The following is a 21,537-nucleotide window of genomic DNA, read 5'->3' as shown; positions in this document are numbered from 1 at the left end:
GGTCAGGGTTAAATTTGTAACGCTCCAGCGTTCCCATGTGCAAATTGGAATTGACAGCTAGTTTCTTGTATAGTTTCGGTGGAAACTACCAGCGTAATTCACTAATTTAATAATTTTCCCTTTGAATTCACCCACGAAATTGCAAAATTTAGTAATTGAATTCAATATGGCAAGTCAAAAATACGTAAACCCCAAAGAAAAACGCAGTTGCTGTTACACACTGTATGATGAGAGAGAGAAATACGCACTTGTTATTAATAGACGATGCACTATTCGTCTTTCCACCAGTTTCTGTGGATATGAATGGGCGGGAATGTTTTTGGCGCCAAAAAAAACCCTTCAGTTTTTCCATATATGCTGGTTGCTACAGCTCTTTTCACTGAGAGCTTTAGTTGTTGTTTGGCGTTGAGAGGGGAGAGCTAAGTGCGTTGAGAGCGGAGAGCTGAGTGTGTTCAGAGCTAAGTGTGTTGAGAGTTGGAGCGCTGCCCTTCAGCAATAAACTACTTGTTTCGTTTTCATAAGTTCAGGTAAAAAAACAAATCAAGCCTATTTTATTTTTGTTTTTGTACATATTCAAGTTGTTTGGAAAGCGGAGAGATCATGTCTTAAACGTTTACATATGTTTACATGTACGATGAAACATTTTACTCAAATATGTATGGATACAATGCAATAAATATCTGCAAATTCTTTTTCTGTAACTTATATTAATGTAATTTTAGTACAGGTTCACGTAAATATTCAAATATGTTCATGGATTCAATGCAATAAATATCTGCAAATTCTTTTTCTGTAACTTATATTAATATAATTTTAGTACAGGTTCACGTAAATATTATATTTTTTTGGTAACATAGGAGGCATATGTCAACGCTTATTTTTGATAACATATGTCAACACATATATCTTTTTGCTATGGCAACGGTCTTTTTATTATATTTTTTTGGCTTTTTGGTAACATATGTTAACATAAAAAAATATAAATAAGAAGGTATATTTTTTTAGTTGCATGAAGAAATATAAATAAGAGGAATTAAATATTTGAATATGTTAATTGTTTTAAAATTGTAATATTTTTTTTAGTATTTTAATATATTTAATCATATTCTACATTTTTATTTGCATTTTTTAAAGTTTAGATTAAGATGAGTTTCTCTTGACAAGTTAATGATCAACATAGAAAAAATACACAAAATATTGCTAGCATGCAGAAATTAATTGTTATATTATATATAATATGTTCATCAACATAAACACATATTTTGTTTATAGTTTATATTGTCCAAATTAAAATTTTGTTATTAATATCTTTTAGTCTTTCTGGTAACATATGTTGACATAAAAAATATAAATAAGAAGGTATATATTTTTAGTAGCATGAAGAAATATAAATAAGAGGGATTAAATATTTCAATATGTTAACAATTTTGAAATTGTAATACTTTTTTGCTTAGTATTTTAAGATATTTAATCATTCTCTACACTTTTATTTGTATTTTATAAATTTTATATTAAAATGAGTTTCTCTCTTGACAAAAAAAACACAAACAAAATGTTTTAACTATGACAATTTTTTATTTTTATTTTTAATTTACACTTCTTCTTTAGTGGGATTGGATATTAATCATATATTTAATATTAGTAATGGTGCAAAATTAACTTACATAGTGTTTAATTTTTTAACTCATCTTTTCACATAAACTTTAACCTTTAGATAAATTTCTTCTCAAGAATTTTTAAAGGTTTGGAAGGCAGAAGTGGAATAATATACCTAATTTGTTCTTTCACATATAAAAATGCTCCGTATAGTTTTTGTTTAAGCATTCTAGGTGCTTTTATTAAAATGGAGGTAAGACTATCATGATATGACCTCAACTTTGATGTTATAAGATAATTTGATTTATTTATTTTTAACTTACATAGCTATTTTATTTAGGTCGTAGATTTTTAATAATAAAGAAAATTCAATTATTTAACTCATTTTTATTTTTAATTTGAATTATTTATTTTTAACTTGGATATTTATTTTTATTTAGATGGTACATTTTTAATAATAAAGAAAATTCAAGTATTTAACTTCATTTTTAATTTCAATTTCGCTTCTATACATCAAATTGCAAAATAGTCTTCAATGTAATTAACTTATTAAGTTAAATACTTAATACAAGAAGTAATTAAATTTGCAAATTGCAATTCCCTTAGGCTTTTAAACTTGGATAGCTATTTTTATTTAGATTGTAGATTTTTAATAATAAATAAAATTCAAGTATTTAACTCATTTTTATTTTCAATTTGATTTATTTATTTTTAACTTGGATAACTATTTTTAATTAGATGGCACATTTTTAATAATAAAGAAAATTCATGTATTTAACTTCATTTTTATTTTCAATTTAGCTTCTATACATCAAATTTCAAAATAGTACTGTAATTAAGTTAAATATTAAAATACAAGAAGCCATTAAATTTGTAAATTGTAGTTCCCTAAGATCTTTGGTGATGTGCAAAGAAAATGGGAGTAAAATTTGACAATATAGAACCTTAGGCACACTCACTCATGGGACCTCGTATTGAAGATCTGCAAAAAAAAATGCTCAATCTATTTTTCTGTTGTCTTGGACTTCTTCTCATCTCATTAGATGATATGTTGTTGTAGATATATTAATAATGGTAAAAAATTACCTTACATAGTTGTTCCTAGTAAGTATGAAAAGAAATAAAAAGTACTTGGGTGTAAGCCCTTAACCACTTAAAAGTTAGAGAAAAGATTAGTTTATGCTAATTTATTTCATTTTTTTTTTTATGTCAATGCTTCTTTTTTATAATTAAATGCAAAACATCAAAGTTTTTCTATTTTGTTTTATTGGCATTATCCACATAGATAGTAGTCATTATCCACAAAGGTAGATATGTAAACCTTAGTGTGTTCTTTTTGTTAATCCTTATTGTTGGTTCAAATTTTGATTCATAAGTAGAACTTGACAGGTAAATTTGTGTCTTTGTATGTAAGTACAAGTTATTTTTTGATTTCTCATTGTAAATTTTGTTTATAATGTGTTTTTTTGTCTCTTGTATTAATCAGGAAAATCATGGAGGGTGGTAGTTCAATACCAACAAGTGAATATGAAATTTCTCCTCTTCCTCCAATTCCAAGTGGTGAAGTCCAACAAAGCACAAACCCCAAGAAACCCTTGTTAAAGTTTGTGAAGAAAATTACTAAAAACAAGAAAAAGAATAGTGGTGGTTGTGAAGAATGGATGTGCACATTGTGTAACCATGTGTTTAAAGGAAGCTACACTAGGGTGTGGCATCATCTTCTATCCCTATCCGGTGATGGTGTAAAGGGTTGTACATGTACTGTTTTGAAAAGGATGGAGTTGACAAAGCTTCATATGGCTTCCCTAGGATCCAATGCAATGAACTTGGAAAATGATTGTAATTTTAAAGTACCAAGATCTTCTTCCCATGATATGGAAGATTCAATTAATGAAAATGCATCAAACCAATTTAAGTCTGTGGGGGGGTCTACTTCTGAGAGGAGTAAGAGGCCCGCTAGTTTTGCTCAGGAACAAATTTCTAAAATCTACAATGTAGTACATAGGGATGAGGCTGATGATGCTATTGCCGATTTTTTTATGGCAAATGGAATTTCATTTAATGCTACCCGTTCTCCACATTACAAAGAAATGGTGCGAAAAATCATCGCTGCTGGGCTAGGATATGCACCTCCAAATTACAACAAAATGAGGACATCATTGTTAGATAAAGGGGTGACAAGAATGCAGGGGCTTATGGGCCCCCTTAAACAATCTTGGATTTATTCAGGATGTTCAATAGTTATGGATGGTTGGACAGACATTCAACAAAGGCCATTGTTGAATATTATTGTTACATCTCCAGCTGGGCCCTATTTTTTAAGAGCAGTTGATTGTAGTGGGAAACTAAAGGATGCTACCTTCATGTTTGAAGTATTGAAAGAAGCAATTGATGAGCTTGGTCCTTCAAATGTAGTACATGTAATCACAGATGCAGCGCCTGTTTGCAAAGCAGCGGGTTTGATGGTCCAAAGTCGATATAGGCATATCTTTTGGACTCCTTGTTGTGTACATGCCTTGAATAATGTCCTCAAAGATATTGGCAAAATTTCTTGGATTGCAAAACTAATTTTAGATGCAAGAGATGCACAAATGTACATTTGCAACCACCATGCCTCTTTAGCAATCTATAAGATGTACTCAAGGAAGAGGTTTTTGAAACCTGCAGAAACAAGATATGCTACATACTTCATTCTTCTTCAACGTATGGTTGAGGTGCATGCATCCTTACAAGCCACCGTTGTTTCCCAAGAGTGGAATGCGTGGTCTGAATCTAAATCAATGCAGGCAAAGAAGATAAGAGAGCAACTTCTCAATGATGATTGGTGGTCTGATTGTAAATATGTTGTTTCTTTCACAGCTCCAATTGTGGAGTTGATTAGGTATGCAGATTCTGATTCCCCCACCCTTGGAGAAGTTTATGAATGTATTGATAGCATGGTAGGCAAGATAAGGCACATCATTCGGGATAGAAACCCCTCTTTGGAGTTCTTCAATGAAATTCATAAGATAATAGGGAAGAGATGGATCAAACTCAATACCTCTCTTCACATGGCTGCTTATGCCCTTAATCCAAAGTGGTATATGGAGAGACCAAACAGAGTTCTACCCATTGATGATGAAGAAGTGAAACAAGGCTTTCTTGATGCCATATGCAAAATCTATACACCTAATGAAGCAACTGTAATGCGGGAACAATTTATTGATTTTGCTACCTTAAACCCTTCCAAATTCTCTCAAGATGCAAAGGTGGACATAAACATTTATGCACAAAGGAATCCCATTGGATGGTGGAGAATGTATGGGGGGAAAGCCCAAGATCTTCGAAATCTTGCCTTACGCTTGCTATCTCAAGTTTCTAGTTCATCAACAGCTGAAAGGAATTGGTCTACTTATAGTTTCATTCACTCTGTTAAGAGGAATAGGCTTACCTCTAAGAGAGCAGAGAAATTGGTTTATATGCATAGTAGTCTTCGACTTTGCTCAAGGAAGCTACCTGAATATTTGGATGGCCCTGCAGCAAGATGGGATGTTGATGCCGAGGAGGCTTCTCAGATTGATGATGATGAGGATAATCCTTCACCAGATGCAGGTTTAGTTGGCATACCTTTAGGTAGCATTGCAGGCGATCTTGATATTGATGATGGTGATGATGAAGTTGGAGTGCCTAGCGAGGCTCAAGGTTATATGGATAATCTTGATGTTGAAGATTTCACTTTATGATCATGTTCAGCTTTAGTCTTTAATGTTCTGTTTTGGCCATTGAGCATTTTTGGACCATGTATTACTTTGCCACTTTGGGCATCTGTCATTTTTGTTTTACTATGTACTACATTGGGCATGCTAGCAATATGAATATTAATATGATGAGTTCTTTTATTTTCACTATGTTTCTTAAATTCAAAAGAGTCTCTTGAATCATTTGCATTTTCAAATTTTCATTTTTGAATTTGATATTCATATAATGAATTAAAATTTTAAATTAATTTTAATATTTGAAATATTGTGATATATATATATATATATATATATATATATATATATATATATATATATATATATATTACCGCTCCCAATTAGCCGTTTCCTGGAAAATTTGGGGAAACCTCTAGCCGTTCCAGACACCCGTACCCAAGTTCCCAACGTTCCCAAGTTCCAGAAACTTGTGCAACATAGTTTTTTTTCCATCGCGCTTGTTTGTCTAATTCTCTGTGGGGGCATTTGTAGGTATTTCATCAATCAAACTTTAACGGAGAAGAGTGATGTGTATAGCTTTGGAGTGGTATTGTTTGAAATCACATGTGGTAGAGAACCCATAGATTCAAGCCTACCTGAAGAGGAAATAAACCTCATTAGATGGGTGAGGAACTTAATCATTCAAAATTAAATAACCAAAATCTAAGCTCCGCAGTTTTGTGCATGGCTTGTTGTACATACTAACAGTAATTATTTCATTGTTTAAACCACATGTGGATAGTCCTGGAAAAATAGCAAGAACTATAGATAAAAGATTTGGTGACAATTACAACATGTAATCCATCATGTGCGTTGCCAACTAGCAATTAGATGTGTGCAGGATCAACTGTCGTACATGCCTAGCATCACTGAGGTAGTGGACGAGCTCTGAGATATCAGAGATAAAATTGAACACGAAAATCTTGATCACTTAATTTCCAAACGCAGTAATTTATACACGAAGAGAGCTCGAGATTCAATAGTGAATTTGTCGACTGTGTTTTATTTCTTACTTATATTGCCGACCAGTAGTTCATCATAGACTATAAAACAATGTTCTCTGTCGCATGAACAGGGGTTATGATTATTATTTTGACACTTCGCCTCAATCACTACTTATATGTTAAATTGCTTGTTAGTTTAAGTATTAGCTAGGCTTCCAAACATGATTCAAATATTTCATTTTGACTTTTTTGCTATAATATATTGATGAAATGTTTTCTTGATCACAAGCATTAGATATTTCTCCTTGTTACAACTAGGATGATGTCAATTCATTTCAACTCTTTTTTCATCATGTTTACTTCCATCATTGAGAGTTTTTATGTATTGTTCAATTGATCATTCATGTTGTTTTCAACAAAGTCCAAGTCTTTATTATAGATAGACATTACAACTAAGTTATATTCTTCTTTTTCTGTTACTTCTTCCTGGCTGCTACCTATAGTTGCACACTCAAAAACATTCACGAGATTCATTACATAATCCTGATTTGAGTTCTTTCCAACTTTGTCTTCCTCTACCAAATTTTTGTATTCAATTTCACATTTGAGTTCTTTCCAACTTTGTCTTCCTCTACCAAATCTTTGTATTCAATTTCATCTGGCTCATCAAATTGATCTGCAAGCAGAGTTACTCTTCCACTTAACAAACCATGTACAAGTTTCTTTTCCTGCCAAATTTGTAACCAACTTTCTCTTGAAGGTTGTTGATTATCATATTTCACTTTAAGTTCTTCAATTCTTTCACTCTCTTTTTCTATAACTCTCTCTACAATTTCTTCTGGTGACTCTTAAGACATCTTTCTCTCCCTCGCACCATACTTCATCTCTAGAATAACCCAAAATACTTTTGCACTTTTTACTTCACCAAATTCATTTAAAATGCTTGAAAGAATATTTTCATCCCTCGTTAATATAATAAGATATAATGCAATTACTCCTTTCCTCTTAACATGTAATTTAACAAATTCCTCTGGAACATGATAGAATAATTAGTTGAAAAAAGTAATTCTACCATTTCATTTATACAAGATTCACAATTCATACCTAAAAAACATGGCGCAATGGACATTAAACATTCCCAAATTTTTCATTTATACAAGATTCACAATTCATACCTAAAAGACATGGCAGAATGGACATTAAACATTCCCAAATTTCATCTATTTCTTCAAATTCTTCTTTAATATAGTCCAGTTCTACATTCTGATCCTCTAGTATGGGTTTTTCTTTCGGACACGTTTCATATTTTTCTGTGGCTTCTGTCCTTCGATTCTTTCACCTTAGTTATTTCAGTTCTCTCTAAAACTGTTTAATTTTCCTTTATGGACCCATGAATGTTATGCATGCTCCTCCATGCCTCATCCTAACTTGGAATGCAACGCCCAACAAAGCAAAGTCACACTTGATCAAATACACATCGATACCAATACGCTACTACACATTCAAATATGAAGCACCCAATCATTACGCTCCCACACGAAAGGAGAAACAACTCTTCTAACAGATCCTCGTCGAAATTCGAACAATGGAATTCTAATGCATAGCTACCAAAAGAAAATATAAAGAGGTTGCTGACGAAGACCAGCCGCTGGAAATACTCCTCCATGCAATGTAATTTTGCACCACGCTTCTGCTGCACTGCTATGAGTTCCTCTCCTTTTTTATTTCAAATAACTTAATACAAAATTGTATTGAGCGAAGGAATGTTGTAGAAATAAGTTCTAATTAATCACATACAACCCCGCAATATGAGAGGACATGACCCCATTTTTAGGATTGCAGCGATGCCCAAATCAATCCACAACCAAACATGGAGAATGAATCAACAAAAAAAAAATTAGAAATAGCAGTCTTGCATTTCACTACTGTGAGGTTTCAATATCAACAGTGGTCAAGATTATGGTGCTTAACTTTATTGCCTTGTACAATTTTTGCAATTATAGACAGAACAATACACTTGCATAAAAGTAGCGATAAAAAAAAATATCGTTGCAGTTAAAAGTGAGGAATTTCCACAAGCTGAATATATGATTCTTCACAAACTCTACAACCAGAACTTTCCAATTTCTCCATCCATTTAAATATTTTATTACTTTGTCTAAATATCCAGCATCTTTAACATGAACGCACTTACCCAAGTTGTGCTAGTAACATCTCCGTCGCTTTGGAGTTTGTATCATATTTTTTTTAGTTTGTATCGAGTTTTTTTTTAAATGTTCCAGTTTTATTTGAAAATTTTACAAACCTATATCTTTTGTATGGCCTCTTAATTATTTTGTATTAAGTTTTTTCATTTGAAATATTTCAAAACTTCACTTAAAAATAGATATAAAATTGTTCTTTCTCGTCTTTATGAGGAATAATATAAGAAAAAAAATCTCCACTTCCAATAATGTATAAATAAGGAAAAAAACTGCACTTACCCATTGAAAAGATGTATATCCTTTCTATATTGAATATATAACTTTAATCCCTCAATCGCTAGTGATAGAGTAAATAGTATAATAAAATTGTTAAACATTAAATTTTAATTAAAAATTGGAGAAAAAAAATCCACTGACCTATTGAATGGATGTATATCCTTTCTATATTGAATATATAGCTTTAATCTCTCAATCTCTATGATAGAGTAAATAGTATAATAAAATTATATTGAATATATAGCTTTAATCTCTCAATCTATAGTGATGAGTAAATAGTATAATAAAATTGTTAAACAATAAGTTTTAATTAAAGATTGGAAATATTTCCAAAAGAGCATGTTCTTCCTCCTATTAATTTACCATTATAGTTTTATTTGAACTATGAATTTAGCATGAATCAAATCTCTTGAGATACACATTTATTTCAGAGTGAAAATCTTGGAAAGAATATTTAAACAAGAGATTTGATCTTCTAGGAACATGTTAGATCCATGTTCCATTGTTAAGATGGATCTACACACCATTTGTATTTTTTCTTTGTTTAAATATCATTTTTAAATGCATAAATGGATTTGATGCCTTGAAAATTCCATTGTACACTTGAATTATGCACACTACACAACTTAAAGTTGCAATTACAATAAATATTTGTTGCATTTTAAAAGAAACTAATAAAAATATAACTATTTGTAAGAGGGCCAAAATGTAGAATAGTGACATTAGTTGAAATTTTCTAACCATAAAAAATATTTTTTTCAGTTACTTTATCAAACCATAAAAGTTTATTTTTTTCAATATATATAGATATATTACCAATATTTTCCACATTAAAATGATTTTTTTTTAATCAATGTATTTTTAAATATAAGTCAATATTACTTAATTTCTTGTTTTGAAATATTTTATAAATGTTCTATATTGAATTTCTTTATTATCAATAATATATTTTAAATGTTGCATATCAATTTTATATTAAGAATTGAATGAATTACACACCAGAATTTTTACTTTGTAAATATAAGATTTTGTTTTTAATTACTTTTATGTTAGCCTTGAGGGAGCTTAACTGGACAAGTTAAGGAACATTACTAACGGGAGGTCACTAGTTCTATTATTGTGATCCTTTCAGGTGAATTTGATCCTAAAGTCAAGTCAACCACCTTATCCATCATGTAATTAGAAAAATGTGATCTTGTGAAGCTCTTTTTGAATTTACTAATGCATGCATCTTAAAATAATTTGTGCATGTTTATAGTGTGTGTGAGTTTAAGAAATTTGCATGAAGTTAAATTACATGCATGCATTATAATGTGTAAACGTTATTTTATCCTTCTCTCATTATCCTTCCCAATTCTCTTTATCCCCCATCTCTCTTCCTCTTTTCCCTAACCCTCCAACCTGCCCCGCTCTCTCTTTGTTCCTCTCTCTATCTCTTGTTGGGAATCGAATGAAAAAATGAGAGTAGAGAATAGTTAATTGAATCTGAATGAAAATGAAAAAGATAAATAAAACTTCTATAGACACTATTACAACACTTAAGCATAGTGCATTATGATCAGAACATCACAATTCATGATAATAAAACACTAATTCATGACGCATATTAGACTCATAGGGTCCTTTATTTATAGTGTCTAAATCTTACCAACTTCCATGAATTATGAAAGATTCATTCCACAAATGGGTCTTGACAGTTTCAATACTATGAAATCCATGTTATTTTGCAACTACTTGATTGTTCTATTCAACTCATTTTTCATTGGCTAGTCAACCACCTATGTTTGTCAGGTCACTCGTTTGATTCCTTTGACCAATTAGTTAATAGTTTTTCTAAGAAAGTACTTGATCAATTTCCATTTAGTTGATTACTCAACCAACCTATCAAACATTCAGCTAATTATTCAACCAACCTATCAACCACTTAGTTGATTACTCCACTATTCAACCACTTGACTACCTCTAAAGGAGCTCCAAAGGTGTGATGATCTAGCATAACATTAGGTTCCAATTATCTCCCATAAACATAATATTGTTGAGGCTTAAAAAGTGAAACTACATCTACATGACACAACTACCCAAAAATTGTAGCTTCTTAAAGCCTAAGCATACCACATATCTTAACAAACTAGGTTTCAACCAATGGATTAATAAAGATATTAGTGAGTTGATAATAAGTGTAGCAATAGACAAGTGAAAATATTATCTTGAATTGGTTGTAGAGAAGATGAGAGGATTAAATTTCGGCAGGTTTCATCTTGAAGTAACATCCCCCACTTATCCCAGTGGGATGGTTACTGCTAATCCAATTCCTCTTATACCATTAGAAGAATGGGATAATTTTTTTTTTCATCTTTTATCTTTTGTGTAAATTCTCCTTGTCTAGGATTTGAATTGATTTAATTAAGTTTATGGCTTACCCTTTTACATCTGAGCACAATGGTTCAGAGCTTTCACTATATTTTAATTATTTATGAATGGTTCTTCCACTGATACAAACACACACACACACACATTCATGACCACTCTATTGGCAACCTTTATGTCAGCCTATTTGATGCTTATTTGGACAGTTCGTCATAACAAATCTAATAATATTATATTAAAACTCTAAAAATTCAACATTATTACAATTTATTAAACTTTAATATTTGTGGATTTAACTGTAATTAGTGTAAGCATGCGAATGAAATTATGCAGAAAAATAAATAACAACAAAATAAGCACACACAAACACACAAGACACAATATATGCTCTTTGGGAAACCCTTTTGGGAGAAAATCCAACTCGAAGGTGAGGCCGCTTTGTTCTCTTTCTCTGTCTATAAATATGGCTTTAGTTACAAGGAAGTAATTTATGTGGCCCGTGGGATTCTACAATGCATAGATCCTCTATGTGTTCTCTACATCCTATGTCTCTTGGCTATCTTTTCTCAGCTACGGAATAAAATGGTCTCGAAAGAATGGAATGCCTCTTCCTCCTAGTGGCCCAGTTATAACACAACCCGATAGCCTACTAGTGGTTAATTTTGACTAAATCAACTGCTAACTAGAGTTAAAATATAAACTCTTCTAGAGCCTTTTACATCACAAATACGTGTCTAATGCCTTTTCCATAAATAATGGGGGTTGACATAGCATCCTCCTGAACTATAGGTGTGAAAACAAGAAGGTCAATGTCTAAGTGGCATAAATTTTGCATACAGGCTTCGATTGATGTGCTTCTTGTGTCATTCTAAATATCTTTGTGTGTAGAATAGCATGAAAAGGTATCACACTCAAGTGGCAGAGTTTTACCCCAAAAAATGTCAATTGATGCCTCAAAATGCTCTGAGAAGGTTTGAGACCCCATTTCACCAAACTGGGTCCTGCTGGAAAAAAGAGTCCTGTGAGATGATTCCTCCGCTTTTTCCACTCGAAATGCATCGATGTGGATAAAAAACAATATAATTATCCAATTCAGATCAGTAGTGGTCCTCTCTTGTCTTCGGGACCCCACCACAGTTACACCTCTTGTAAAAATCATGCAATTAATGACCATGATTATCCGTGCTCCAGATCAAGAAAATTTCGATGGGTCAACATGCACGGGGCTTAAAAAGGGTAGGGATGTTAGATAAATTGGTTTATCTAAACCACCAATCTCTAGATATAAAGCTGGGATCGACTTCGACACCTGCTATCACCTTTTTTGAAACCACTACAGGGGGTGTCAGAAAAGGCAATATCAGGTTTCCCATACTACTTATAGGTTTATGATAACATGCACATGATGAAAAGTGGGCCCATTCCTCCGGCCTCCTCCCAGGTACCGGCCCACCACATCATCTTGATCCCATCATACTCCCCTTTATGCCTCTGGGACAAGTCATCCCGGTCCCATCATCCCAACACTCTCCTCAACTACTCCTCTTTGCACCTCCGGTATGAGAGCTTTGAGACACATCATCCCAGTCCCATCATCGCAACGCTCTCCTCAGTTGCTCATATTTGCACCTCTAGGACATAGCATTGTAGTCCCACCATCCTAACGCTCTCCTCAAATTCTCCTCTTTGCACCTCCGGGATGGGACCTTTGTGACATGTCATCCCTCCATTCTCCCAATTGTGATAAGGAAAAATCTAGATAACAAATCCATGGCTTCCGTGAAGGGGCTCCTGTCAGACCCTTTGGATAAATTTCCCATAATTAAGGTAATAAGCTTGGACTTAAGCCTCGATTCGCAATGACACCGCTCATTGCAGAACTCTTCCATGTCTCAATTAGGGAGGTCTTACAAAATCTGGAGAAATATGCCTAATCTTTGATATGGTGGTTTTCATAAAGCTCACTCCCTTCCTCAACTGTGATCATTCTCAAAGAAATTCTAACATGGCTCGGATACAGTGGTTCTTTATATGAGTAGACTAGCACTAGAGACCTAGCATGGCCATTAAAGTTCACTTAATCACCTACTAGTGTTACCCTTCCTGAGCTTACAACACAGCTTCATTTCTCTCAATTCATAGTGCTTGTATCAAAAAGCATTGATCAAGGACTTGCCCATTCAGAACAAAGACTTTCCAATTGTGTCTCTTAAGGTTTTATGATCCCCTAGATCCTCTGGATCCTCCTGATATTCGATAAATCATGACCTAGAATTTTGTAGGTCTCCATCAAGGACCAACTGGGTACCACAAGCTTATAATATTCACCATGAAGCACATGGTGCCAAAAGGACCACAAGAAGATTGGAATTCCTTAAGGAAACGAGGATTCTTCCCTTCGAGTCTGAATTTAAGCATCTATCTTATATATAGGGGTATGGTGGATAAGATAATGGACTTATGAATACTCCCTTTCTAGGGAAAGGGAATCCTAGGCATAACTACACCATTTTTTATCAAACACACTCTGTCGTAGGCTTTGTGACTCCTAAAGAGCCCCCAATACTCACACTAGATGTTGTAGTTCTACCTGACATGTGTTGTAACCACTCAATGACTGTATGCACACATACCTATGCATAAATTTTCTCTTACATCATGGGCAGAAACATAACGATAGATATGGATCTCAACCATGTGAAGTTCATAGAAAAGAATGTGTAATAGAGGTGAAATCTTATGTGAAGTGTAGGAATATAAATTTAGGTGTGCCAAGTAATGAGTCCATGCCTTACATAGCAAAAAATATAGATATGTTGGTATGAGATCTAAATAAAATGAATGTGTCAACTCAACACTATATTCTACATTAATAAGACTTAGAGAAGACCCACATATAGGTCTATAATAGTAGACAAGGAAATGCTTCATATTGCTACATTGTAACATAATGATGAAATGCAAACATGATGATCTAGGTGGATATTGGTGGCCACCTGCCTATTCCACTTGGACCCCCAATGATGTCTCTTTCAATTTCCTTAATTGTGGCACAATTTACTATTTTTGGCATTTTTCGGGTCCTCAACTTCCAGAGTCATTTTGAGGCCCTAAACAACATTCTTAGAGAAAACGAACAGACTGAAAACGTCCAATGTAGCTTACTAGTATGTTTTTGGCCTTCTCTTCGAGATCTTCAAAACTAGATATTATGATAGCCAAATGGAGATCTTATGCCATAGTTACGACCCTAGGATGTTGATGTACCAGTTTACCCATACGGGGCCCACAATTTAGGTACTTCATCTTCTAGGGTTATGTTTTTGGATGTTTAGAGTTTTCCATTGTTTTTCAATAATAAATAGGCCTTTGAGCCTCATTGTAATGCAGTTTAGAGGCATGTAGCCACCACATCTCTTCTCTGAGATAAGCTACCATTGCCTGAGCTAGTTGATTTCCATTTTGTTTGTAATCATATTTCAGTATTCTGATATTCATGAAATGAAGTGTTATTTCTGCTGCATTTTGGTATTTATGGTTATATGTGTAATTTGTTGCATCCCTGTTTAATCTTGGATTAGTGGTATGAGAGGGGTCTACTCTTTCTCTATTTTTCTTTGCATGTCCCCAATGAGGTCACAGTATGTAACACCCTCCAAGGTAAATGTGCATATAAACAACATAATATGAACATAAATACAATAAACATATCAGCCATCCAAATCCATATATATATCAGTACATTTTCACATGAAAATCAAGGTAATGAATTTTTCATTAATAAATGCAATGAACCAACCGGTGATGGGACTACCACGTTCCACCCAACCATAGATTGGCTGAGCCAAGTCTCTCCTTAGATAATCACCCATGTGCCATATTCCAAGCATGAATGTGGGACTCATAGAACAGATCAAAAAACACCAATCAATGTGGATGCCACCGGAGTTCTCTGCCTACATCGTGAGGAATTTGAGTGCCTCCTAGTCTCTCAGGATTTACCATGCATCCACAGTCTGATCCAAGGATCACTAGGCCCTACACTGAGACATACTCTCCAGGCTTTACCATGCATTCCATCCCAGAATCACTAGGCCCAACGGAGAGAAAATCCACCTCTTTACTTTACCGTATATCCCGCCATTCACCGGCAAGGATTCCTAGGCCCACTGAGGCACACAATCTGGCTTTACCGCAACCCACAGTCTGGTTCAGGGGTTACTAGGCCAGTGGCTTCGTGCATCCTCAGTCTGGTTCAGGGACCACTACCACCATGTGTTTTTCAATTCAGAGATCCACCCCACTCAGCTTTGAATCCAATCTGGCCATCCCCCACAAAACGCATGAGAGAACCCATCTCATCAAAGATATCAGGAAATGGCAAGGCTAGGTTGAAAATACTATCACACTTGGCAAAACCCATGCCATGGTATAAAAGAAACACATGAAATCTCATGCATTCCAAATTTAGCAAGGAAAATACACATGCAAGTTGATACCTGCAATGAAGCCTGTTGTAGCTACTTGATCCTACCTTTCCCTACTTGATCTTTACTTCCTCTTGCTTTCTTTGCCTTTCTTGCTCCAATGCCAAAGTGCTCCAAGAAAAACTCTAAGTGTCAAAGAGTATGAGAGAGCTCCAAAAATGAACTAACCAAGTCTTGCCCACTGATCCCCATAGGCCTTTTTATTAATGAGGCCTCTATTTTCTTCATTTTCCATTAGTTTCCTTCATTTTCCTCCTCACATGCAACCTATGACCTTTCACCTCATTTTTCTCCTAATTTCCATTATTTTCCTTCATTTTCCTCCTCACATGCAACCTATGACCTTTTACCTTCCTTTTCTTCTAATTTCCATTATTTTCATAAATAAATGTGCCAAAATACCTCTTTCCCTCTTTAATGCCTTTGCCATTGCCTTTGCCAATTTCCTTAGCCATAAACAACCAAATGAACAGCCCCTAGGATGTCTTGCCCACCATTCAACTTGGAATACGTGTCCCATCATCCGTGGTATTTATATATTTTTACATGGAATTTGCACTTGGGCTGTTACAGAACCCTCCCCCTTGAAGGAACACCGTCCTCGATGTTCAATGACACCTATAACTACATGACTACTAAAAACAAAACATACTGCCCATGGAGCTTTATAACACAGGCCATTTCAGTATTTACAATAACAACATATACACACATTCACATATGCACATTTTCTCAACCAACAATTAAAATAATACAATGCATGCATCTACAACAAGAGAATCCAGAGGCTCACACCTCCACCCTCAAAGTAATACCAGGGTGCACCTCCTTCCCAGGAAGTCCATAATCCACCACAAAGTCAAATATGCGTCCAATGTCCAGCGCTATAATCTCACACCACTTGTCCACTCAACGAATAATTATCGACTCATTGTTCCAGGGCGCACTCCCAATGTGCATCTGATTCCATCTGGCAATGCTAGTGACCAAAACAAATCCATTTGTGACCTTCCCTTCTCTACTACACAGTCCCTCAGGAATACGGTCACCCCTTCCGTGCAGTCACTCACCTTCCAAGTTCTGCTGGCACCCCCATCATGGGTAGTCCATCCCCTCGCAAAGCTTCCTTGCATCAGAAGACACAAAAACCAAGGCATATACCTGCCTTAACGCATCATACCGGTCATATCATGCTCATGGAAATCAATGGACACTATTGGGTACCAATGTCCCACAATGGCCCTGCTCCTGAAGTGCTTTACCAGCACACTGCTGCATGTTTCAACTCCTTTGCTGCTACTGCTAATTATTCCAGTTGATTTCAACCACCCATTTGGGTTTGTTCATGCTTCCTGTAACAAGAACATAACTTCCATTAGATTCAAAATAAATTGAAATAAATTCACATCATACCTCATTGGTATCTCACCAAAAAGGTACATTTGCAATCATGTTCGCTTCTTGTAACAACACGTCAAACTAACATATTTGACCAAATCAACATATATAAACATATCACATCAGGTTAGCTCAAGCACAATGATCATAGATCATAAATCACATGTAACCATCATAAACCAAAATCATAAATCCCATATAATCATCATATACCATAGTCATAAATCATATGCATAATAAAACTAAAATAAAATGATGATACTTATCCGTTCCTCAATCCTTAGTTCTACCTTTGTTCTTTTGTATAGAGACCGGATTGGTTGCCACACCCAACAAATACCCAGTGCCTTCTCCTCTACCAGGTGCACATACACATAGTGTGCATCACACACATACAACCACACCTGACACACAACACCATGCAATACATGCACCTACACCTGACATACAACACATACACCTACAACCAGTGTACAACATAGTGCATCCATCTATACCCAATGTGCAATACCACCCAATATATGTACCTACACAAATTACAACACAATGAATACAAATGATGCAATGACATGACTACATGATGCACATACATAATACCAAATTCCCATAACACAACATGGATTACATACACACAATACCACACGTACACCAGTACCATATGTACAACATGTACACAATACCATCTGTACACAACACTGCATATCCAACATGTGCATAACACCATATGCACAAAACAATGCATATTCATCATGCACACAATATAATATGTACACAATACCACATATCCAACATGTACATGGCACCATATGCACACACACCGCATATACATAATGAAGATAGTACAATATGTATACAACACCCCATATGCAATATTCGCACAACCCTATTTGTACCATCATGTACATAACATTGCATAAATAACATGTACACATGCTATGTATACACAACACCACAAGTTCACACATTATATATGCAACATGTACAACATATACAACATATGCATAACAGTAGTACCACACATCCAAAACCATATTGTCCTTACCAAGAAACATTGCTTCCGGTATCTCATTCATGCTTATCTTATCATGCCGCAGATCACATTGCTTTCACTTTGTTGATGTATCCTTCAACATTACCTATTATAACATAGACATAGGCATAATACAAGTATACAATATCAAATCATATCCACATGATACTGACCTTGTATATTTGTCATGACTATTCTTCTCAATTGATTCCTCGTAAGACCAGGAACCTCTTCATGTTTTTCTCCTGCATAAGCAATCATTCCTCCACAAGAATGATCCCTAACAACCCTGTTAGATAGTAACATAGATACATGGATACATACATACATATATAAACGTTAGCATAAAACAATCATGATCATGTCAGACAACGACATACATACATACATGTATACATATATATAAACTTCAACATAATCATGATCATAAAATAATTACCAGATAACATAAGGTCTAGGTTAAGAGAACTTCCTTATTTATGCACAAGCATTGATAGAAATAGTTCCCAACATATCCAAAGCATATGACACCACTAATCCATTTACTTTACCTTTTCTGGTTACATTTCTTGTGTCTGTGCTGCTACTGTCCATTTAGCACAATGGACCCAACCAGTCCAAATGACTGTCATAGTCTTACCTTCCACTGCGCTTACTGTGATGTAGGTAAGTTCCCTCTGTTGACAAAGATGACCCTTCTAGCCCTAGAGTGGGTCTAGTCACAACAAGACAAAGACAATAGCTAATTCCTTAAATAATTATCGTTGAAGAGGCCTACCTTATACCGGTGTTTGATGAAGTCTTCGTCACATCTCTTCAGTTATCGCTTTCTTCTCCTTAATGAATGATTCACCTCAAACAACATATGAAAATGACAAAACAGATAATAGAGCACAACAACGAACTATCTACTTATAGAGTCAAGGAACCATAAGATATCAACATACATTTCATACATGATATAGGAAATAACTATTGATTGTATTAATATAAACAACAGTAAAGCTTACAACCATGCCTTGACATCACAAGCTTCCTTGAAGGGTCTGATCAATATGTCTCCATAAACATTCACTTTCAAAGGTCTCCCAAAAAGACTGATGACTCTCTCTTACCCAAAAGCACAAGTATGAAACTAAAGCAATCACAACAAGGCTTCCTTCTTACAAAACTATTTCACACTATCAATCCACAACATGAAAGGCTATTCTCATACCTCACAAGCTATTGCTAGGCTATTAGCAATCCAAACTATAAGCTATCAATCCAACAAACCAAGAACTAGCTAACTACCAGCCAGCCGATCATAGCCATGGAGGATGCTTTTATAAGAGGAGGAGCCTCCATAAATGAGGGGAGAGGAAGCTTATCTTGATGGGAGGTTACTCAAAAGGTGGAACCACCATCTCAAATGAGGAGAGGTGAACTTCTTTGACCCAACAACCAGCTCCAGAACCACCTAGAAGTATTCTGTTTGAACTAATTCTCCATATCTGGGTCGTCATGGGTCAAACACTGAGACTTAGAGACGACATTGCGAGGTGTTGGTTCATTCCGGGCTATCATCGCAGGCATGATGCTAATGACTTGCGATGATTTTGAAACATGGGAGAAAAGGGGTCAGCTTCAAGATTAATGAGCTTAGGCAATCTTCTTGAGTAATATGGAAGATTTGGACACATATTTTGGTATATGACAAAGAGAAGATTTCTTTTAGGGACTGACTCTATCCAGGATCAGGGGATGCGGGGCCAGTGACAAGATGCTGTGTAATAGATTCCCCCTAAAGCATGAAGGCCGAAAGCGTGGGAGGGGTGAAATGCTTTACGAAACCATAACTGAACCAGAACACCATCACGGAGAACCTGCAGACACAATTACAATTGATATCACTGATAATGAAAGAAGTACACATAGTTGTGGTATGGGTGTAGCCATCCAAAAGACAAATAGAACTGGTCTATGGCCGTATAAATAATCCAAGCAACCTGGACTTGTGTAATTTGAGCCCAGGGTCTTGAATCCCGACCCGTCCATCGTATAATTTCTAATATGCGAATAAATGTGTTGAAGTTGAGCATACTAGAAAATTGTTTTATTACCCGCCAATGATGTGAATCGTTAACAAGCGCGAGAGAGACCAGCAGTAATGTCAATGGTTCTCAAGGTATTGCTAGTACAATACACAAAGTGCGAAGAATGATCTGGAGTCGAACACTTGTGAAATCACCCGATCGAATACCAATGATGCAACCTTGTTGTCGAATGCGAAGAACTTTCCATTGAGGCATGCAAGCTCCAAGGTACCCGAAAGGAATCTCTAGATAAACTTCCTGGATAATGAGTTGATGTCGACAAAAAGCAATCCATTGTAGGAGGGCCATAATATTTCCCACACCAATGATGCGAGACAAAGGAACAAGATGAAGATGGATGAAATAGAGAATCAGAGGAGGATGTAAGGGTACAAAAGGCAAAAGTATTAAGATCTTGAACATATTGGCGACACAACTCTGGAATGCAACAGCATTTTGGTACCAATGGATCAAAGGTCATGCAGAGACAACAGGGATCGAATGGAATGAGGAAAAATGAAGAACCCAAATCCCGGAAGGCCAATGATGATGTGAGGATATCCCAAACCCAACGAGAAGCAAAAAAGTGTCGATGTTCAAGAGCGACAAACTGCCGTAGATAATCAACAGAATATTTCCAAATTTTCGCCCACCATCGTTGGCGAATACCCCAATTATTTTTGAAACACAAGCTTGAAGGGGATGGCATATGCTTGTAATATAAGTTTGTCCTTCGGAAAAATCCAACCCAGTGAAATTTTAACGAGCCCTAGGGAGGAGAAGTTCGGGTCTCATCATGGCGACGAGTCCAATTTCGTCAATGTTTAACGAGTCCGACATAGGCAAAACTCAGAGTCTTTTTCATATTTAGAGAGTTTGAAAAAAACATGGAAAATAAAACTCCATATGGGCCCTTTTCATATGTTTGTGTCTCTCGAGCCCAAAAAGGTAGAAAACGATACTTGAGAGAACCGCTTGACCATTTCAGTCAAGGAGTAATTTTCGTAAATAGTGCCTCCAATCCAAAAAAGTAAAAAACTTACTGGATACATGACATTTTGCAACCATTAACGAGCTCGAAACGACAAGGGCTCGACAATCTTTTCACGTTTCAAGAGTCAGAAAAGAGCTTAAAGTTGACTCAGAAAGGACTTTTTGGTATTTACTGAGTATATAATTCATGGATCGATCATCGCTAGTGTTCAAAACACCTGTCGCTGCACAAGAAAACTCAAGCATAAGATCTGTCTCACAAAAATATGTGAATATAGATCAAAACCCTAATTCAAAACCCTAATGAAAACCCTAAGTTTTGAAAAAAAGGTTATAAAAGGAACACTATGGTAAAAAATCGATTTACTTGTGTTTTTACTATGGTAAAAAAAACTTCTACCATTGCATACCTCATGAAATTTGGCGACTGATT

At 35.1% G+C, this 21,537-nt stretch overlaps 1 protein-coding gene across 1 annotated transcript; it reads left to right on the top strand.

Annotated features, from left to right (window-relative positions):
• The first annotated feature begins 3,371 nt into the window (after positions 1-3,371).
• LOC149188591 (uncharacterized) lies at positions 3,372-5,318 on the top strand. The gene has a single exon (XM_089410003.1). It carries the CDS (start codon positions 3,372-3,374, stop codon positions 5,316-5,318), a length of 1,947 nt encoding a protein of 648 aa, XP_089266129.1.
• Positions 5,319-21,537: the final 16,219 nt, after the last annotated feature.

This window comes from Pinus tabuliformis, chromosome 3_1, assembly GCF_031772625.1.
Source record: "Pinus tabuliformis cultivar Carrire ecotype Pingquan chromosome 3_1, CPIR1, whole genome shotgun sequence".
NCBI lineage: Eukaryota > Viridiplantae > Streptophyta > Pinopsida > Pinales > Pinaceae > Pinus > Pinus tabuliformis.
The sequence above is the reverse complement of the archived record's forward strand: the minus strand, read 5'-3'. Positions and strand labels throughout refer to the sequence as shown.

Bases quoted from the DNA above. Each gene is read 5' to 3' on its own strand.
- LOC149188591 (XM_089410003.1), top strand. From the start codon at position 3,372: ATGGAGTTGACAAAGCTTCATATGGCTTCCCTAGGATCCAATGCAATG.